Here is a 22,108-nt window from a genome sequence, read left to right on the forward strand (position 1 = left end):
TAAAATCCAGGTATATGATATCAAAATTATTTTTTTTGCATCCAGTTCCTTTGTGACCACATCATAGTATCTAATAAAATTGGTCAGACAAGACTTCCCCTTAGGTGCATGCTGTGTCTGAACTATAACTGCAGTCTTGTCTAGATGATCCTGCAGTGCTTCTTTAACCAGTTACGCCATTATTTTCCTCGGAACAAAAGTTAAACCTCCAAATAGGCCTCTGGGGTTGGATATATTCATAACATAATTTTAAGTATTTTTTGCCAACCGTATGTTGAAATGACAAAATAAAACGAAAGCCAAAATTTTGATAAGTTTATAATTAAGCTTACAATAAATTACTATTTACAGTGGATATAATAACTGTAGCTTTCGAAGGCTCCACCAAAGTCTTTCTCAACTGTTGAGAAAGAAGGTGGAGCCTTCGAAAGCTACAGTTATTATATCCACTGTAAATAGTAATTTATTGTAAGCTTAATTATAAACTTATCAAAATTTTGGCTTTCGTTTTATTTTGTCATTTCAACATACGGTTGGTGAAAAATACTTAAAATTATATTTTAAAAGTTAAGCTAACAGGATTGAAATTACCCGTGTCACCTTTCAATTCCCCCCTTTGTGAACTGGGGATACATCTCCAGTCCAGGGGGACCTCCCCTCATAATTATGGCTAAGGGCCTGCTTACTTCCTTTGCTGTCTCCTTTAATATAACTGGATAGATCCCATCCACTCAGGTGCCTTCCTTATGTTTAACTTCAAAAATTTATCCTCCACTTGGCTCTCAGTAATTACAAAATCCAGATACAGTTTTATAAATTTCTGGCATTCTCCTCATGTGAATGTAGATGCAAAATACTCATTCAGTTTGTCAGCTACCTCAGCAGGATCATCAACAATTGAATCATTGATATCAAGTGAACCAATCTGATTCATCCCTATCTAGACCTCACATAAGTAAAGAAGTCTTTACTGTTTTTCTTTGTATCCTTTGCCAAAGATTTCTCGTAATCTGCCTTTGCTTGCCTAACCTCCTTTGTTACTTGATTACAGTGTATCTTATATCTACCATAGGCATCTGTGTCTCCTGATAATTTATATGCATTCCATGCATTTTTCTTCTCTGTTACAAGTCTCATCAGTTCATCTGACATCTATTTAGGCCTAAATTTTACACGGCATTTCTTAGTTGGCATGATATGCCTAGTAGCTTCCAAGATTAATTCCTTGAATGCATCACATTTAGAATTTGCTGTTGGCAACATCATCAGTTGGTTTCACTGTACAGAATTTAAAAACTGTCTGAGACCACTGTAGTCACCTTTACAAAAGCAAAAACCCTTCCCTTTACCCCTGATGTTAGGTACATCTTTGAGTAACTCCCACATCAGTACACTGTGATCACTGCCACCTAATGGTTCCTTTATCTGCAGATTCTTTTTGCATTTACACTTGATAAATTAAAATTCATTAGTGCAATGAATTTAATTTTTATCAATTAAAATATCACATATCAAGCCAAAGCATAAAAATATGTTATGTAAAGTGGTCAAAAAAGCAGAGAAAAGCAGGTGCCAGAACCTGAACAGCACCAAATATTCTGCAAAAATATACAGTTTCGAGTGTATTACAAAATTTGTTTGGTTTGTATTTAATATTAAATACAGAGTGGTTCATAAAGAATCTATTTTGAATAACTGCTGATGTAAATGTGCATATGTTACTTATATTTTGTATATAAACCATAAAGATCATAAAGCAAACTGTGAAGACGTTTGATGAAGTAGGAGCAAGGCACAATCTACCAAAAGCTGATAGATCCTGTCTCTCAAAAATACATCTGCCGACTGTAAGAAAGGATATAAAAAAATCTCAAAAAAAGCAATATTTGGAACTTAAAATACCTAAAGCAAGCTTAAATAGAATCACAAAGGAACTTAAATACAAGTTTATCATCCCATGTTGCCACAAAGTTTGAATGAGGATGGCATGGCAGAGAGGAATTTGCCGAATAGTTTTTGGCTATGAGTGTTACAAACCCAGATAATATTGACAATGTTTTATGGACTGATAAAGTCACATTTATACTAAATTGAACCGTTAATTGTCATAACTCTTAACAACCCCCACTTATTCTTTAACAAGGATTTAAACACTCCTATCTTGACAGTCTAGGATTGAATTTGGACAGAAAGCATTCTTGGAATTTTTTTTCCTTTGAAGGAATGTGACAAGAGAAAGCTCCCTGAGACTGCTAGAAACGATCACAATCATTCCACTAATGCAGTTCAAAATCAATTTTCAGCATTGCTTTTTTTTTTTTTTTTTTTAAATGCAGGTGGAGAACCAGCTGACTATGCAAAAACTGAAAAGTTTCCAGGTCAATGGATCAGACAAAGCAGTTCCATTGAATGGACACCACACTCTCTAGAATTAATACCCAGTGATTACTTTTTTGGAATTCTTAATGGATAAAGTATTTAGTACTAAATACAGGTCTCTGTTGAGCTTCAGTAGTACATTTCTGAGGAACTGTACCTTGCTCTGCACAACAAAAAAATAAACTACATTTTTGTGAAAAGCAAAATGATGGCCATATCGAATAGATTTTAGTTTAAAGTTTGTGTCCTTTCTATTGTACTAGCATTGATTGAAATATATATTGAAAATAGTGTTGTTATTTACAGTCAAACATGTTTCCTTACTTGTGGGCCATCCTGAACCATGCACAAAGTTGACATCAACTGACCACCACATCAAAACTTAAGTCTGGGATAACGCATGGGTTGCAGCGATCGGTCAGAGAGTCAGTTAATGTGCTTTGATAAGTGCACATACTTCCAATTCAGTTTGGCTGAAACAAGAAGAAGAAATGAATCACTTATAAGTTTATCAAGTGGAAATCTGCTGTACACCAATGGAAACAGTGAAAGGAGTGAAGGTGGAGTTGGGTTTCTGGTCCATAAAGATTTTAAAAACAACATTTTGGAATTCAAAAGTACATCAAGGGTGTCAAGACAAATACTCAAGATTTCTAAGAGGTACAAGCTAAAGATTATAATGATTTATGCACCAACATCGAGCCATGATGATGAAGAGATTGAAGAAATGTACACTGAAATTGAGAGTCTTCTAGATAAATAAATAAATAAATCTTTATTGTGAAGTAGAATTACAGCACAATATCCCATCACGGCGACGAGCGCCAGGGGTTCACATATAGATAACATAAGTACAAATTCAAATGGCTACAAAATACAGATTACAAATGCAAAAGGAAATACAAATACATCATAGAAACAAGGAGCTGAACACAAATAAAGAAAAACAAATACAACTTGGCAGTGATTCAGGTTTCAAGAGCTTTGATAAAGTTGTGTCTGTCCTTCTTTTTACTTATTATGGTGTCGATGTCGGCGTCCACACGGTTGAGGGCAGCGAGCATCTGCTTGGGCAGAAATCTTTCGGTGAGTACAAGCCTGTTGTGGTGAGCCACAAGTGCGGGTACCGACCTTAGGCTTGGCTGTGGAATCCTCCAAGAGCAAGCATTCCAAATATTTGGAGATGATATTTGGCCTGAGATGAGTTTGGCTGTGAAGACCAGCCTCTTTTCAACGATCAGGAACTTCAACCTCGGGATGTCGAGTGCTTGTGCCATCATGGTAGTTGTGGTAGCGGGAGGTAGCCGAAGCTTGTTATTCGCCCATTTCAGTAGCCAGTATTCAGCAGTGTACACCCGCTTAAGGTTTGTATGTGCAGCAGAGGCCCATATTTCTGCACCATAGAGAATGGCAGGGTAGACGGTGGAGGTGATGAACCTTTTAACAGTGGCAGGATGTCGGACGTGTAGCAGCTGCTGCTTTGAGATCCACCGTAGACGAGAAAATCTGGTACTGAGTTTGTCGATCTGGTTGACAAAGGACATCTTTTGGTCGAACAGAACGCCAAGGTCTGTGTGTGAGGGTACGTTTGGTATTCGTACCCCTGCGAGTGAAACGTTGAGTACTGTCGGCATGGATTTAAGGGAGAATATAACCTGAGCAGACTTCAGAGGGTTAATTTTTAGATTGAAGTTTGCCAGGTACAATTCTAGATCCTTAAGTTGGGAATTGATCCTGTTGCTGAAATGGGCGGGGTTGTCACCAGGGTTAATTGGAGTCAGCAGTTTGAAGTCATCGGCATAGCATAGGAGACTATTCGTTGAGGCAATAATGGGCACGATGATGGCTGTGAACAGGACACCAGACAGGACACCCCCCCTGCGGTACTCCAGCAGTAATGTCGCAGGATAGGGTATGTTGCTGCCGATGGAGAATAAGTATTCTGTGACTGAGAAGTGATTCCAAAAAGCACAGCATATCACCTCGAATGTGAAAATTCTCCTTAAGTAGGAGGAGCAAGGCCGGAATCGACACGGCATCAAAGGCTGCGCTTATGTCAAGGTATGTGGTTGCTAGCTCAGCTCTTTGTTCGAATGCTGAGAGAATGCGTTCTGTGGTGGCTGCCAAGTTAGTGATTGATGATTTTCCTGCGATAGCATAGTGGATTTCAGGTGGTTTTGTCTGGAGGATTTGTTGAGTGATTGTGGGTAGCAAAGCCTTTTCAAGAGTTTTTAACAGACAAGAGGCAACTGATATGGGTCTGAACTGGCTGACGTTTGTGGCAAATTGGTTTTTGGGGATGGGGTACACTCTGTATTTATTCCACTGGGGTGGGAAATAATGCTCAGCAAGGCATCTGTTGTAGATCGAGAGAAGAGGGCCTATGATGAATGTGCTTAAGCATTTGATCATAAATTGTGGAATTCCATCCTCCCCAACAGTGGCTATTGTGGGAAGGGAATTGATGGCACGTATGAGCTCCTGTTCGGTGATCTGGATAGTCCCTAGGACATCTGAAGGGTTTTCATAGTCAGGCTGGACAACTGTAGATGGGACTGTGGTTGTATTTGAAAATCTGGCGATGTATTTGAGCCATTCTTGAGGATCAAGCATGTGATTGAATCCACCATGTGGAGCAGCATAGAATGGCTTTCCTTTCTTCAGAGTGCGGTTAAGGTTCACTTGGATTGCGTCAGCTTTCTTTCGATTAAAGTGGGCCCTGGCACGGGAAAAGGCGATTCTGTCTTTACTGTCATTCGTATGCTTCCATTTCTTATGTAGGACTTGTTTCATTTTGAAGCTGTTGTTAAGATCAGCAGTCCACCACGATCTGGAACGGTGATGATGAGCAGAAAACCCACTACACTATTATTATGGGGGACTTCAATGCTAAGGTTGGAAAAAGGCAAAACAGTGCAGAAAGAGGAACTATAGGAAATTTTGGAATTGGTGAAAGAAATAAAAGAGGTGAAAGACTTGTGGAATTTGCAGAATCTCAAGGAATGTCAGTAATGAACACTTTTTTCAAGAAAAGGGTGAACAGAAAGTGGACATGGAAGAGTCCAAATGGATTAACAACTAATGAAATCTACTTCATCCTCACTAACAGAAGATATATTGTGAATGATGTTACCGTCCTGAATAAGGTAAATGTTGGAAGTGATCACAGAATGGTAAGATGTACACTTGATATAGATGTAGGAAAGGAAAGGAAAAAACTGACTCGAGTAAATAATACAAAGGTCTTTGAAATAACAGAGGAGGAGAAAAAGCAGTATGTACTGGAACTTAACAAGTTTGAGCTTCTGCAGACTGCTCAGGACCAAGATATCGACGAGGAATATTACAACTTTCTGAAAGTGATAAAGCCCAAGAAACCTATAGGGAAACAGAAATCCAAAGAAGAAAAAATTAGTCAAGAAACACTTGTCATGATGAACCAAAGACGACAAATGAAGAGCAAGAAAAACACTGACAGGGAGAAAATTGAGTATACTGAGTTATGCAAAGCCATTAGAAAGAGACTCAGAGAGGACATAAGAAGATTTAACACAAGAAAAGTAGAACAAGCATTAAGGGAAAACAAAGGATTTAAATCAGCAGCCATGAGCAGTAATACAGAAAGACAAATGATACTGAAACTGAAGAATAGCAATGGTGTACTTATAAACAGCAGAGAAGGCATAATTCAAATAGCAGAAGACTACTATAGAGAATTATACAAGGAGCGAGGGAATGATACCAGCAGTGGGGAAGATGGATTGCAAAGTAGCAACACATACGACATACCCGATATTCTTCCTGATGAGGTAGAACATGCATTGAAGAAAATGAAGAATCGGAAAGCCCCGGGGGAAGATGAAGTTACTGTAGAGTTGTTAAAATTGGGAGGAAGAGACATAACACAAAAACTGGCAAGGCTCTTACAAAGTGCATTAGAAAAGGTGTGATGCCTATGCAGTGGAATAATGCAATCATAGTTTTGCTGCATAAGAAAGGAGATAAATCAGAAATTGGAAATTATATACCAATTAGCTTGTTACCCCATATCTACAAGTTGTTCACAAGGGTCATTACTAACAGATTAGAAAGAATACTTGATGAGAATCAACCGAAAGAGCAAGCTGGCTTTAGGACAGGATTCTCAACTATGGATCACCTTCACGTAATATCACAGCTAATGGAGAAAGCAAATGAATATAAAACACCATTATGCCTGGCATTTGTGGATTATGAAAAGGCATTTGACTCCATACAGCATAAGGCAATGTTTCGGGCACTGGAAAGACAAGGCATAGATACTCCATATATTATGATTTTGAAGAAAATATATGAGAGTGCTACATCCTTTATTAGACTAGACAAAGACAGTAAGAAATTTAAAATCGAGAAAGGAGTTCGACAAGGAGACACTATCTCCGAAGCTGTTTACTGCTGCCCTTGAGGAAGCTTTCAGAAGATTAGACTGGTCGCAGAAAGGAGTCAATGTGAACGGAGAGTACCTAAACCATTTACGATTTGCAGATGACATTGTGGTCATAAGCCACGATCCCAAAGAATTAGAGGAAAATCTTAATCAGTTATGCACAGTTAGTAAGGATTTTGGACTAAAGATGAATATGGCTAAAACAAAAGTAATGATGAACAAGTATGCCACGGAAAGGGAAATAATGATTGAAGGAGCAGTAAATGAAAAGGTGGAGTCATATACTTATCTGGGACAAGTTGTTAGCTGTAATAATGATAAATGGCTGGAAGTCAAGAGAAGAATAAATTTTGGATGGATAGCATTCAGGAAATATAGTCACATACTGAAGAGCAATATCCCAGTTTGTCTGAAACGTAAAATAATGAATCAATGTATACTCCTCACCATGACTTATGGAAGTGAAACTTGGGCACTCACCAAAAGAATGGAAGAGAAGCTAAGAACTACACAGTGAAGAATGGAACGAATTATATTGGGAATCAGACTGTTAGATAAGAAGAGAAACACATGGATTAGGCAGCAAACTCAAGTAAAGGACATTCTTATCAAAACTAAAGAATTAAAATGGTCTTGGGCAGGACACATAGCTCGAAGACATGATGACAGATGGACTAAGAAAATAACAGAATGGTACCCAAGAGGAGCTAGAAGAAAACCTGGAAGGCAAAGGCGGAGATGGATAGATGAAATTCATGAGTTTTTGAGTAGTAAATGGATGGCCAGTGCTCAAAACAGAAGGAACTGGAAAGTTGCTGGAGAGGCCTTCATCCTGCAGTGGATTGAAAATGGCTGATGATGATGATGATGATGACTTCCAATTCATTCCATTCTTAAAGAAACCTTAGTCATTACTATTTAGTCTTATACACCCATTTACTTGTGTATGAATATCTCTCTCTCTCTCTCTCTCTCTCTCTCTCTCTCTCTCTCTCTCTCTCTCTCTCTCTCTCTCTCAGGGTAACTCTGGAAATTTTTTTTTTTTGGCTGGTGCAGCATAAGCCTCAGGCTTCCTTGCACCATATGGCTAGTAGTAATAATAATAATAATATGCTTCATATCAATTGCAACCAATTACAGTTAGTTGAAATTTTTTTTTCGCTTTTATTTGTTCTCTGATTTCAATCAGGGAAATTGATACATTTAATACTTAATTGTAAGAAACAAAATTATCACAAGAATATCATGAAATCATGACACCATTTACATAAAGCATTGTGAATGATGCAAAAGAAGAGAAAATTTATCCACATCAATCACTTCTGCGTGATAACACACTATGATGTATAATAAATTCACTGTAAAAAAAAAAAAAAAAAAAAAACTACAAATCACTATATATATTACTGCAAATAAAAAGTTATGTAGTAGTCAACCTATCGATATTTTATTTATTTATTGTTTTCAGCTAAATTTTTATGTATTATATTAGTGCAGTCAGTGTTATTACAAAAGTGGCAAGGAAAATCTATCTAGCCTGCTTTGGCTTTTCTCACTGACACATTAAATTTTTTTTAAAATTCTAACAGGGATTTTCTCTGCACAGCTCGATGAGCTCCATAATAGAAATAAATTCTTTGCACATTTTAATGCACAAAACTAGAGAAAAGCATGAACTGCACATTAGTTGTAGGTCTTTTAAACTCTTATTCTAAATGAGAACTGAAAATAAAAAGGAGATATGATGAATATATACCATGGAAACCAATGGCCAGTGATATATTTAACACCATCCAGATTACTACTAGAGGAGCTGACACACAAGAAGAACTGAACAAGAACAATCTAGTTAGATCAAAAGCACTAATCTCTTTCAAACAGCAGAGTGGTGGATTGGTTGGTTGGTTGTTTTAGATGCATAAGAAACTTATACCATATTTTGCCACGTGTATTATGTCTGTACAAGTGTGCATTCGTGGGCTGAGCTGCACATTGTGCAGGCTGAAACACCAGGAATAACTCTTAACTCGGGGGAAGGGAACCATATTCCCTTTGTTTGAGATGGGGCTAACTACAGCCTTGTTTGAAGAGGACTTTAGAAATTTTTTCAGTCATCAAACCTAAATCTCTCCAAATGAGCAACAAGTGGCAAAACCATTATACTGCTGTGGGGAAGAATATGGTGGTTTTGTAAATAACAAATAAGTATAATTTTCTCTCATTCATATATTTCTCTTTCACATGTAGACAGAGCATTTAAAATCGATTATTTGAAATATTGTCAGTCCCAAGAGTTGTTTCCATAACTGGAAGTCTACTGTATTTCAAGTCCACTGTGTTCTGCAAAGACTGTCCACAAAATTTAGTTCAACGACATTTTTTTACACTCTTGATTATATAAAGTATCTACTTATGAAATAATTCCAGTATTTCTTTATATATAACTTAGATCACTTACATGCTAAAGCGTCCTCAATCTGGGTGACATTAGCAAAATGTGCAGTATTGGGAATTCCAAGGCATCGCATTCCATGTGCATGACGCCATTCCTAAAAATGTTAGATATACTTTATTTTAATAATGAAATATCACAAAAGTAAGGAAATTACTGAGTATTTACTATTTAAATAAAACCATTAAATTCAATATTTTATGTTTTATATATTTTTTTAAATTCATTTTAACAACTTATTATTTAATATCCTGTTTAAAAATCTAAAAACAGTTTATTTTTTTGAATGTTGCCATAATCCATCTCAAATCACTATTACACTAAACCTAAATACAGAAATCAATAGGATATTAAATTAAGTATTCCAGAAGATACATAATTTATAAAACAATCTAGTAAACAGAAACTTACCGCAAAATGTCTCTGGAAAGCTTTAGGTCCCTTGTAAGTAAAATTTCCACAGATTTCACAGCTATATGTTATGTTTAGGCCATGTAACTTGTATAACCAGTATGGAATGGGCTGGGGGGATAAAATTGCATGTTTTTAGGTCCATGGCTATTATTAAAAAACATTACCATTGTATTATATTTATTTGTCTAAATATTTTTTTAAATATCAACCAAGCAGATGTCAATTTGATACAGTTAATCCCTCTCCAACCATAGATATTTGAAATAATGCAGTTCTATATTTGGATAGCAAAATTTTATTTTTTTTGTAAGTATATACGGTTTAATCCAGTGGGTAATGCAAAGGAAAGGGATTTGTTTATGATCTACTAAGTGGTTTCCAAACTTTTGTCACTTGAGTCACCCTTGGAGGTAAAAGAAGCTATATCTGCAGCAAACCTAGAGTGACACCTACTGAACTCAATGGAGTTTTACAAGACAGTTTGATAGGGGAAATTTTCTTTTAAATCTGATGGACTATCTACTCTTAAATATAAAATGTGGATCTTGTCAGCTTGCATTCCATTTCTTTCTTTGTATAGCCTCCTCTTGTGAATTTCTCAACAAATGGAAACAAGGAATGCAAATAGGCAGGAATTACATTCATATATTTAAGAGTAGAGAATTATTCATATATTCATTTATTTATTTATTTATTATATATGAATGTATAAATATGTGAATATGTTTTAATTTTTTTTATTTAAATTTTTGAAAATATTTTTTAATATTTTCAAACAAAGGTAGCCAGTTATCAAATTTTGACCAAATATCTGGAAGGTACCAAAGAAGAGATCGCAGTTGATTTTTTAAAATAATTTTTAGACTTATTACACACATGAATCACACTACTGTGCTAGTGTAATCATGTGTTTATTCTCTCACTCTAGGCATCATGTCCATCTTCAACAATTTCTCTTCCACTTTGCTTTCAGTTATCACAAAATCATTTAGCTCCTCGTTAAAGTTTGATAAACTTCAAGCATCCTCTTCCCTAAAGAATTCCTCATGTGTGAATGTAGATGCAAACTCCTATTCAATCTGTCTGCAACCTGAGCAGGGTCATCAAAAATTGAAAAATTTAAACATTTTTAAATATTATTTTTTTTTATTAAAAACTAAAAAAATTCATATACATATTGCAATCCAATAAAAAACGATGTTATATTGGTATACTCCAAGCAGAACTGATACAACCCACAAACTTTTTCCAGAAATTAAAAAGAAAATTTACACCAGTCAGGTGTAGCATCACCACTGTACAGTTAAAAATATTTCTGATAGGAGGTCACACGAAAGATTAAGGGAGGATTTGAGATTTGTGTAGACTTAGGAGCTGGGAAGAAAAGTAATGCCAAGAGCGAAAAAGAAAGCACTTTTTTTTTTTTCAATAGTAACATTACAGGCAGACAATGGCGTGCAAAAAACTAAATAGTATAATAAATAAATTTCCAATTTAAAATAACATAATATACAAAATAGCATTGCTTGCTTTAGTAAAGTGACCAGATATGGACTCAAGATAGAAAACAATAATAAAGATACAAATAATTAATTAATTTAAAAAGTTGAGTGATATAAGCAATGCATTACACTTCAGGCACTCTTGATTTTTATTTTTTTCTGGTTATGTTGATAACACCACTATACTGCTGATGTTCAAAGTAAATTACAGATGTAGCCACAAAAAAAAAAAAAAAAAAATTGTCTTCTTATATAAATTTGTGCGTCACTGAATTGAAACTTTGGAATAAGTCTGTGTATATGATATTGACTCTACAGGGTCCATGATGCTCCCAACGAAATAAACTGACATTGAAATATGCAATATCACTGGGCCACCAGGCTGAAATATTTGTGATAAACCTTTTAATGCACCAGACATTAAAAGGTTTATCACAAAGTTCAATAGTTTTCAACAAACTATGTGATTGAAGATTTTCATAAGAGAGTTTAACTCTGTATTAGGGCAATAATTCTTAGTAAAGTCTCTAGGCCCTTTTTTATGGGGAGGAAGAATAAAACAAAACATCCACATGGAAGGATAAATTCCAGTAGCTAATGAGTGATTAAATAAGTGGAGAATATAAGGTGCAAGAAAATAAATGGCCCTTTTATGAAAAATATGAGGAACTCCATCAGGTTCAAAAGAGTTTTCTTTTAATTTTTTAAATGTCAATCTGTATGAAATTTTCCAATGTGGTGAAGAAAACTGAGTTAACTGGAAGAAGCAATCCATGTGATTGTTCATCATTGTGAGATAATTAATTAATTGAAACTACCGTATTATGTGACATGAATTTTAAGTAATTTATTATTGAAATGCTACAATTTTTATAATCATTGAAATATCTCAATGCTAAACACAAACAATTCTGGCTATATTTCAGCAATTTACTGTTTCCTGTCTTCAGCTATGTGGGTGTGAGCTACAATTTCTAGAATTTTTTTTTTTTTTTTTTTACAAAATTCTATTAATAACCTAATATTGAATTTAAATTTATTGTATTGATATATTTATTTATTATATTTCAATATATTAAATTAAAAATTAAATTAGTTTCAATTTAATTTAATATATTTAGATCATTAGTAGAATTTTGGCTACATTGTGAATGAAGGCAGAGTGATACTTTCATTGTTGGCATGATGCAGTTTCTGTGATATGGCTGGTGCCACTAACTCCAATATATTAGGTTTGCTGCAAGTATAGGCACTGTTCCAAACACAGTTGGCAGTTATGTGAACCTATAACTAATCTAATCTGGTTAAGCTATAGACTGAACTATACTAGGCAGCCCATGCTCATTGATTCAGTAGCAACATGGGTAGCTTCCCACTAATGAGTTATATCATGAGAAAGTGAGGAGAGAGTATTGGGGCAGGGCCCTATAAGGTTCCCCCAAAATGCCTAGCTTAGATGTAGGGGTCTCCATTACAGTTGCAGACCCAGGATGATATGATATGATCCAATCCCCAAATTCAGAAAAACAATAATGGAAAAAAAAAAAAAAAAGTCTATCAGACACTACGTGAATCATGGAAGTTTAAAATTTTATTGTGGAATAAGAAACAAAAAAGGCCTCAAGACCAATTTTTTTTTGGCACTACCAATGTTGTCTCGTGAAACACGTGTCGTGACCTCATTCATCGTTAATAGCTCTTCACAGTTCTTGAATAAATACATTAGCCTTAGAACTTTTTAATATATTTTGATATATTTTGCAGTAGTGTTGGAATGCACAACAAAACTGTGGACAATTCAAGAAAACAATTTTTTTAATATAATATATAGGCCCACATCAATTTTAATAATAATTTAATATTTCTTTAGTTAATTTCAAATAATAAAAACTAAGTTTGCTCAAGTTAAATAACCCATGTTTTGGAGTGCAGTTTTGCCGAGTACACCTGCTAACAATACATTAAAAATAAACTTTATTCTGCATTTATAAAATTTTAAATATACACAATATAATATACCTTTCCATCCCAGCCTAAAGGAAGATTCTTAGGATTGTAGATGACATCATTGTCTTCTTCATCTTCAGATTCGGATTCTGAAACTTCATCATCTGATTCTTCTCTTTCGCCAACAGTCCGTGCTTGCTTTCTCTGAACATTTTCTTTGGTGGACTGACGTTGTTCCTAATGCACATAAAAAAAAAAAAAAAAACCAAGGGGGAAATTAAATAATTTAATAAACTAGAAATGTAATAATATTAAGTGGCAGCTAAAAAAAATAGGCATATTGAGTAGATATCTACCCCTGGCGTTTCCGAAACTTTTCCCTAAGCAAAAACATTGTGTCTGAGCCAGCTGAGTTCCACTATCTTCCAAAGACAGCGTAAAGATCAGAAGCAACAAAGCCTTTCGTGTTTGGGATTAAGAATCATTATAAAATATACATAACATATATATGACATTTATGTAGTTTGGAGAAAAATTACAAAGTTTTAGACTATTGTTTATTTAACTAAATGAAAAGTTTTTAAAATAACATTATAAAATCTTTTGTTCATGTGTTTGATTGAAAAAACTTCCACAGGTAGGATGAAATTTTATTACAAAATTATTTTTAAGAGTTTCATTATCACTACAAAAGTACCATTTTGGTTTTGAGTATTAACCAGGAAAAACAATAAATCAGAAAAATTAATAAGCAATAAACTTCTCAAAGTTGTGGCAGAAAACTACTAAATACCAAAACTAATAAATATCAATGCACATTTATGAAATTTAAGTACTTTTAGTATAACTATTGCTATTATGAATATATTTTATTTTTGAAATGACCATAGTATGGCTGACTAGATAAAAAAATAATTTAACAAAAGTTTTCTATTAGCAGCTCAAGTTTCTAAAATTTCATATATGAAAATCAGCTGGCAAAACTATAGATTATGAAAGTTTTTTTAAGAAACAACTATTATTATGCAAATGATACTTTATTTATAGAATGTTTATGGCATTACTAATAATGTTATAGCATTTAAAGATGGAGCAGGAATCCATCTCCTATGACCAGTCATATTGTAAACAAAACATTTATTGAGTTAATGGCTTAATCAGTAAAATATTATAGGACTGCAGGGTCAATGAAGTACAGTAAACCCCCGCTATTTGCGGGGGTTACATTCCTGAGAAATGCCGCGAATACCGAAAACGTGAATACTGAGTTATGGCTCCTATAGTAATAAAGGGGTTCCGTTCCAAAGTATGAAATTTATAAGAAAAACTAGTCTAAAATTTTGTCTATGTATGAATTATAGGTACCTTCATAATATGACTATGTACATAGACAGTACATGGTGAAATGCAAGCATATGACATCGAAATGAAAATAAGAAACAGTTTAATATTAAATGTAATATTTATTAGAAATTTCAAACAAATCTTTCAAACTAGTGCCTTTGCTAGCTAAAAAACTTATCCCGCCAGTGCTATCACCAGTTTTGCTAAAGTGTTGATAAAGGAGTTTTGCCTTTTCACGAATAATGAGTGAACTTAACGGAATTTTATTTTGAGTTCGGTCTTCTATCCACAGATTTAAAGCTTTTCCATTTTTTCTAATTTAACATGATGAGTTACAGAGCAAATTTTTGAAGCAATTAGCGTGTTTTCACGGACACTATGGCGGATTTTTTCTTCCGATTTTTTGATTGATCATACCGTTGACTCAATGATTTTATAATGTTTTGCCACTGAGAAGACACTTTCACCATTAGAAATTGTCTAATAACTCAATTTTATTCGCCAGTGTCATCACCTTCTTTGATAATTTCACATTCCCCTTGTTATTCGTAGCCATATTTTTGTACGGGTTACAAAGAACTTGTCCAAATAAAGTCACTTTTTTCCGTTAATGCACTCGAAAAAGTCTGTTTTACTGCAAAATGGTAGATTTATCAATTTTGTAAGCATATCAATTTATAAATTGATAAATTTATTCAAATTTTAAAAGCATATAAATTAAAAACAAATGACGAAACCTTCCATGGCAAGCGCATAACACATACCGAACAAGGATTAGCGAGAAACATCCACGCTCGCGATTTTGTCACCCCTCTCCCCCCACCCACTGAGTGCTGTTTCGACCGGGAAAGATAATTTTAGCCATGCCCATGTTTTTTTATGGCGGAAAATGTTCACGGCACTTTAAAATTCGCATTTTTTTTTTAGGTTTCATTTTATGTTAAATCAGCGACCGCGAATACGCGAAACCAGATATCGCGAATAGTGGGGGTTTACTGTAGTTGAAATCAAATAAAATTTGTATGTTTTACTGTGTTTGATTTCAATTGTAGGGAGATCTTTGCTTCCACTGAAGACCAAGAGCTGGGTAATTTGATCTTATAGCTTGGCCTTATGTTCAACTTGGGCCAAATTCTAGGGTTTAAAGGTTTACATGACCACTGTTATATGTTTAACTAGATGTTTATAGATGTTTTACTTCTATAAACCACTTAACTGTTCATTTTGACAAAATATATTATTCACATTTCAGCATACATTTGCTAATGGCAAGCACCTGTATGCTGATCAGAAAGTCAGTAAGCTTTGAAGCAGTATTTTGATACACACTTCTTACAAACTCTTTCTGCTCTGTGTCATAGACTTTCAGTTTCTGCTGCATGTCTTTTCTATAGATACTTCTGTGGGCACATGGCCTTTTCTATAAATACTTCTACATTCTGAATTAGCATTTGTAATCCTACCATTGTCTTCCAAACCAGTTTAAACATGCCTAAACCAGTCAACATTGTCGCTGTCCAACTGCAAACTCTCAGAACCAACTTTTCCTCATTTATCCTTTCATATACCTTCTATTTCTGTTCTTTGGAACAATCTTCCTACACATGTATTTCTTGAAAATTACAATTTGAAGAAATTAAAATCTAATGTCAACAAGTATCATCTGTTTTCTTTTTCAACCTTCAACCCATGCATACTATAGGTACTAATACCTATCATATTTGGAGTTTTCATAAAGGCTATCATCATATATAATCTCCATACATAAATCCATATATTCCTCTATATATATATATATATATATATATATGTGTGATAGGGATTTTTAACCTGTGGGTCACCATGCCATTTAGTGTGGGATACTGCAATCTTCTTTAATAAATTAATTTTTCCCTGCACAAGCATGTCTTTTCAGTTGGCGTGATGGATCAAAGTGTACTGATTTGACAGCACTGATTTTACCTTGAATGAATAGCATGCTGCAAGTTTGACTTTGAATGAATAATGAATATGAAAGTTTTCTGCATATTCGAGAATTATTTACTTTCAAGAATTACACGCATATTCAAGAATTAATTTACTTTCAAGAGTTATTCCACCAACTTTGATTACCATTGTCTGTCCTTCCCATTCCTAATGACTCAAGGTGTGTTTGTTTTAATTGTGGTCGCCAGGGTTTCCCTGATATATACTGCAGTAGCATCTGAAAAGGCAAAATGCCAAGGCCGGCAAGTGTATATATGTAGGTGTGTAAGTATGTGTGTTGTTATGTTGAGTGCCAGCACTTGGCGACTTTGCAGCCAGGGGACACCTCGTTCCCTGCTCTCTAACTCCCAACCCTGGCCACGAAGAGGCAAGCCAGGGACTGCTTTTAAACTGAAACTCTTTTCCTAATGACTCAGTGGCTTTGCCTACAAGATTCTGTGAAGAAGTTCCCTAATTAACCAGTTAAGACATTATTTCAGTTTCCAGCATCTCTGGTTCAGCCAGATAATATTGCTGTAATTTTCCCTCTTGATTGTGTTTGTTGTGTTATGCTACACTTACATTGGAGTAGCACTGTTATATTGGTTTCTATGAGATAATTTATTTTCAGAGGCCCTCACAGGCTTCCTTTGTACTCTGCATATCCATTAGGCATCTTTATCATCACATTTCAGTGACCCAATTGAGGAAGAGTAGTCTTGTTGTGGTTTGTTTGTTTGTTTGTTATTTGGTTTTTAGGAGCATTAGCAACTAAGGCCATATTGCTCTGGGGATATGCGGTGGTCATTCCCTAACCTTTCCGCATCCTCCGTATTTGGTGGTCACGGGCTCGAATCCCAGTCTAATCAAGAAGCATGCTATGCACAGCTCTTCCTGCCCACCTGGCTATGGATTGTGGTTCAATCTATATATTTGTTGTGAAGAATACCCAAGCTCTCAAGTCAATATCATCAGAAGCTGCCACATCAACTTCAGTGTTTGCAGGATTAAAAACTGATGTGAAACAGAATTTTGGATTCCTCACAGCTTCTATTTGTACTCTGCACCTGTTAGATATCTTTATTGTTCTCATTTGACACTCCTCTGGGGAGGGGCACAGTCTTGTAGAGGTTCATTTTGCTGAGCCTTCAATTGCATTAAAGAACCGGAACACTCTTGGACCCCTTCTAGGGGACCATCACCCAAAATGTGCCACACAAATGTCAAGGGTGCACAGAAAGCACACATCCCAATTATATACACTATTGCAACACAGAATGCACCATAAAGCATTAGAAAGCTTTGAGTCAGCTGACAATGATTCTGAGATTTGGAAAAGTGATCCCCCTACAAACATTAGATAGATACCACAATTAACCAACTCTTAATAAGAATTCCATTAGCCTAGTTGGAATGAGCATGCACCTTCAGTAATAATGACCCATGTTTGAGACCAACTAAAATTAAATTCCAAAAAAATTCAATTCTGCAGTGGACAAAAAATAAACTTCTTTTATTACCTACCCTCCCAACTTCAGCACCCTCTACCTAAAAACCCCCACCTGCAAACATCCACGCCTGCTCCAAACATCTGCAAAAGATAACCTCCCCCCTAAGATCATCATCACAGTCACACCCATTTGCAGAGTTAGTACTTTTACAGTTCAATTAACTAGGTATCAGCCTGAGCATCTGCCTTAACTAGTCAACACTCATTCATTCATAGTTCAGCTGCAAACTCACTTATCCTCTTACTCATTCATCTCTTCTAGTTCAGTTCTTTATAACAAACTTGTTTTTTATGTATTTCCTGAAATTACAATCTACAGAAATTCAAGTTTACAAGTATCTTTTGTATTCTCGACCTTCAACATACACAGTACTAGAGTATCAAAGGAAAGGTTCTATCTAATCCATACCTTACATGTTTGGGACCCATTAACAAAAAAAAAAAAAAAAAAAACCACCCTAACCACAAACATTTATTAAAAATAAAACTCGAGTTTAATGGAATTTAACCTGTGATAATGTTTGATCCTGATGTTTTAAACTGAACAAATTATCTGAACATTTGTTAATTTTTTTGTTCATTTCTTGAGGGAAAAAAAAGGGGGGGGGACGCACCCCATTCAATAGCACCCTAGCCAACTGAGGAGTTTTCTAATTGAGGATTTAAAATTAGAGTTAAATCACACATGAAAGAAATTATTCAATAGTAACTAACATAACCAAATCAGTTCATCTGTGTGGATGCTGGTACAATTAAAAGCAATAAAAATAAAAGCCAGATGAAGGAGGAGTCTGATTTAGCAATGTTACTATGCACCAAAGCAACTCAGACCTCAAATGTGTGTGTGTGTGTGTGTGTGTGTGTGTGTGTGTGTGTGTGTGTGTGTGTGTGTGTGTGTGTGTGTGTGTGTGTGTGTGTGTGTGTGTGTTCCAAAGCTGGTTTGCAAGATAAAAAACGACACACTTATGAGTAAGATCAGCTAACTCAATCTACTTGAAAGGGCTGCAAGTTCCTGCACCAGCAAAATGATATTAGCAACTTTGTAAACACAAAAGTACAACTGAAATGCAATGAAAAAAAAAAAAAAAAAAAAAAAAATTAATAGCATTACCTATAATTCATGAACTTCAAAAGAAATCTATGAAATAACTACTTAATCCACATCTTATGTCAAAAGAAGGGGGGGGGGGGGGGAAACTTACTGAAAGCACTTCCACAAGACGATAGACTTGTGCCTCCAATATTGCAATTTCTTTTTGTTTTTCAACATCCTTTTTACCTGCCTTTCCTGGTTTTGACTTTGTGAACATTGTGGGATCCAATTCACTTAATTTTTTCCCTTTGGTTGCAAAAAGCCTTTGGGCACGTTCTTCCAAGGTCCTTAACAATTAAAAAAAAATAAATAAAATAAAAATAAATCTATATTAAATAACAAAATTATATTTAATCCTCCGTTCATCATCCCTCTAAAGGGAAATACATCCACTTGCATGGTATTTGTCAAAACCAGTTTTTTTATTATAAAAAAAATTACTTTTTCATGACATTTTGTAAGCATAAACAATGTTTATGCTTACAAAATTCATTTACAAAAAATTATGCTTACAAAATTCAATTACAAAATATCAAACAAAAATAAACAAGAGAAGCCAATAATAATAAAGAATATTTTCATGGTATTCCTTTAGGAGGTTACTCATTCTCCAAATTGAAACACAGATGCCAAGGCTGTTGATATTTTGACATTTTCACGTTTAAAATACCTTCTCTTATTTTTTTTTTTTTTACTAAATTTGTGATTTTTTTGTTTAGTCTTATTATTATGTGTAATTTTATTTTCAGTTAAACATTATATATACAACTAGGCCTCGCATAACGTGAGTTCGATTAACGTGATATTCAGTTAACGCTATTTTAAAAATGATACCACTTTTCACTTTACACGATGCAAATTTCCAGTTAACGTGCTCTTTTTTTTTTTTTTATGCGATAGTTGAAAAAGATCTGAATCACGCGTTAAGCTTACCGCGAGTCGTACAAACATTTGCCTGCTGCCCGGCTCGGTGTGTTCCATCAACCATCGGAAGAAGACGTGCTTGTCTCCTGCTAATAAAGTCAATGCAGACTTGTATTTAAAAATTCAAATTTTTAAATGAGCCAGATGAAAATGTTACCGCAAAGGAGATAACGGTAAAAGAATTAGATGAAATCTTTCGTATCGCATAGAACCTCAAACAAAAGGTTTGATGTTCTCTGCGATATTTATTTCGCCAGGGCCCAGAGAAGATTATTGTCGGCTATCGGAAATTGATTGATGAAAAGAGAAAGTCAACACTGTTCAAATATTTCCGCGACAGTAATTTCTTCATTGTGTATTTTATGTCAAAGGTTCCCAAAGTTTCTCGGTTCACGACACCTTTTAATTTCTCAGTAATTTTTTCAAGGTGCACCCAGACCAAAAGAAATACCTAACAGTTTCGTTTAGTAGTTAGGTCCAAACAACTTAATAAGAAATACTGAAACTGTGAACTACCTCGAGCTAGTAGTTCGCGCGGTGTCTGACAGATGTCGAGTATCACTGTTTCCCTCGAAAATTTAAAATATTGCGTGGTGCACAGTTTAAGAACCACTGTTTTATGTAATAAACATTTAATTCCATAATTATTTTCATTATCTTTTACATTACATACAGTTAAAAAGTTATTTAAAAGGTATTTTTAAAATTCTTTATGGACATTCCAGAAGGTCAAGGACCAATTATAATTTTTCCTATTGGTTATTATATTTGATTAACGCGTTTCCGTTTTGCACAATGCGCTCGCGGGACGAATTAATCGCGTTAATCGAGGCCCGCCTGTATTTATTTATAAGATTTCTAAAATACAGAAAAAAAATATAAAAAATAAACATATAACAAAAAGAATGTTTTTATTTTACAATTAATTCAGTGTAATAATCATAGCAGTTATTACATACAAATAATGTTGGCTTTGTTCCAAACAAATTAATATTTTGCATATATATATATTTTTTTTATGTAAACCCCAAACAAGAGGTATTCGAACCTATAGTACTTAGTACTGTGCTTGGTTTGGAGGTTGAGAAGATGAAAGAAGATATTTGTTGACACTGGACTTGAACTTCTGTAGACTGTTTTCAGGAAATACGTAAGAAGGGAGGTTGTTCCAGAAAACAGCAGTTGAATGAATAAACGAGGAAGACGAAAAGTTGGTTCTGTGAATTTGAAGTTGGATAGTAAATGGATGTTGGCTGGTGGCTGCCAACATCATCGTGTTCAGACTGTTTTGAGTGAGAGAGAGAGAGAGAGCATGAATTATAAAGCCAATTCAGAAGAACAGTGCCCATGGAAGTATCTGTAGAAGAGGCATGCAGCAGAAACAGTACGTCTATGAGATAGCGAGTGGAGAGACTCTGTTAGAGATGAATCATTAATTAACCTAACTGCCCTCTTCTGAATGGAATCGATAAGCCTCAGATTTTGAGGGCAGCACCCCAGATGTGGGAACAATATTCCATGGTAGGGTGGATTTGCGATTTATACAGAGTGAGCAGCTGTTTGGAAGAAAAGTAATGCTGAGAGAGTGAAAGAGAAAACCAAGTTTTTCAGATGCAGAGAAAGCAATATTTGTAATGTGCTTGTGCTTATGCCAAGAGAGATTAGAAGTTAGGGTAATCCTCAAAACAGATATATCAATGTGCCTAGAAATCGGAGTGTCACCAAAGATAAGCATAGGAGCAGAAGAATCCTTTTTGCGAGATATAAGACAAGACAGAGTTTTAGAAGGGTTGAATCAACTAAGTTGTCTTTGCCCCACTGGAGAATTACCTGAAGATCAGCATTTAAGGAATTGGTAGCAGATTTTCGAGAAGTTGACGCTGATTAGGCAGGGCAAGGTTTCTCAAAATGGAAAGTGGAATGCAATGTGCTATCATCAGCAAAACTATGGATAGCATTTCCAGTCAATGGAAGAAGGTCATTAATATATAAGAGGAAAAGAGTGGGGGAAAGAACTGAACCTTGGGGGACATCGGCATTAGTGAAGAAGTTAGAAGACAGAGAGCCATCTACCATCACCCTCAGTGAGAAAACTGGATAACCATTTAAAAAAAAACAGTTGCAAACCATAAGATAGAAGCTTGTTTAGAAA

At 35.0% G+C, this 22,108-nt stretch overlaps 1 protein-coding gene across 1 annotated transcript in view; it reads right to left on the reverse strand.

Annotated features, from left to right (window-relative positions):
• Positions 1-22,108, reverse strand: part of noi (splicing factor 3a subunit 3 noi) — a 96,857-nt gene that overhangs the window by 5,374 nt on the left and 69,375 nt on the right. Inside the window, exons 12-15 of the mRNA XM_090379100.1 lie at positions 19,142-19,319; positions 13,193-13,357; positions 9,669-9,779; positions 9,264-9,354 (exon numbers count right to left, since the gene is read on the reverse strand). Of these exons, the coding sequence (XP_090235226.1) occupies positions 9,264-9,354; positions 9,669-9,779; positions 13,193-13,357; positions 19,142-19,319 (545 nt within the window). The remainder of the gene's footprint in view (positions 1-9,263; positions 9,355-9,668; positions 9,780-13,192; positions 13,358-19,141; positions 19,320-22,108) is intronic.

The sequence above is a fragment of the Mastigoproctus giganteus genome, chromosome 8 (assembly GCF_048544385.1).
Source record: "Mastigoproctus giganteus isolate SK-2022 chromosome 8, ASM4854438v1, whole genome shotgun sequence".
Classification (NCBI taxonomy): Eukaryota; Metazoa; Arthropoda; class Arachnida; order Uropygi; family Thelyphonidae; genus Mastigoproctus; species Mastigoproctus giganteus.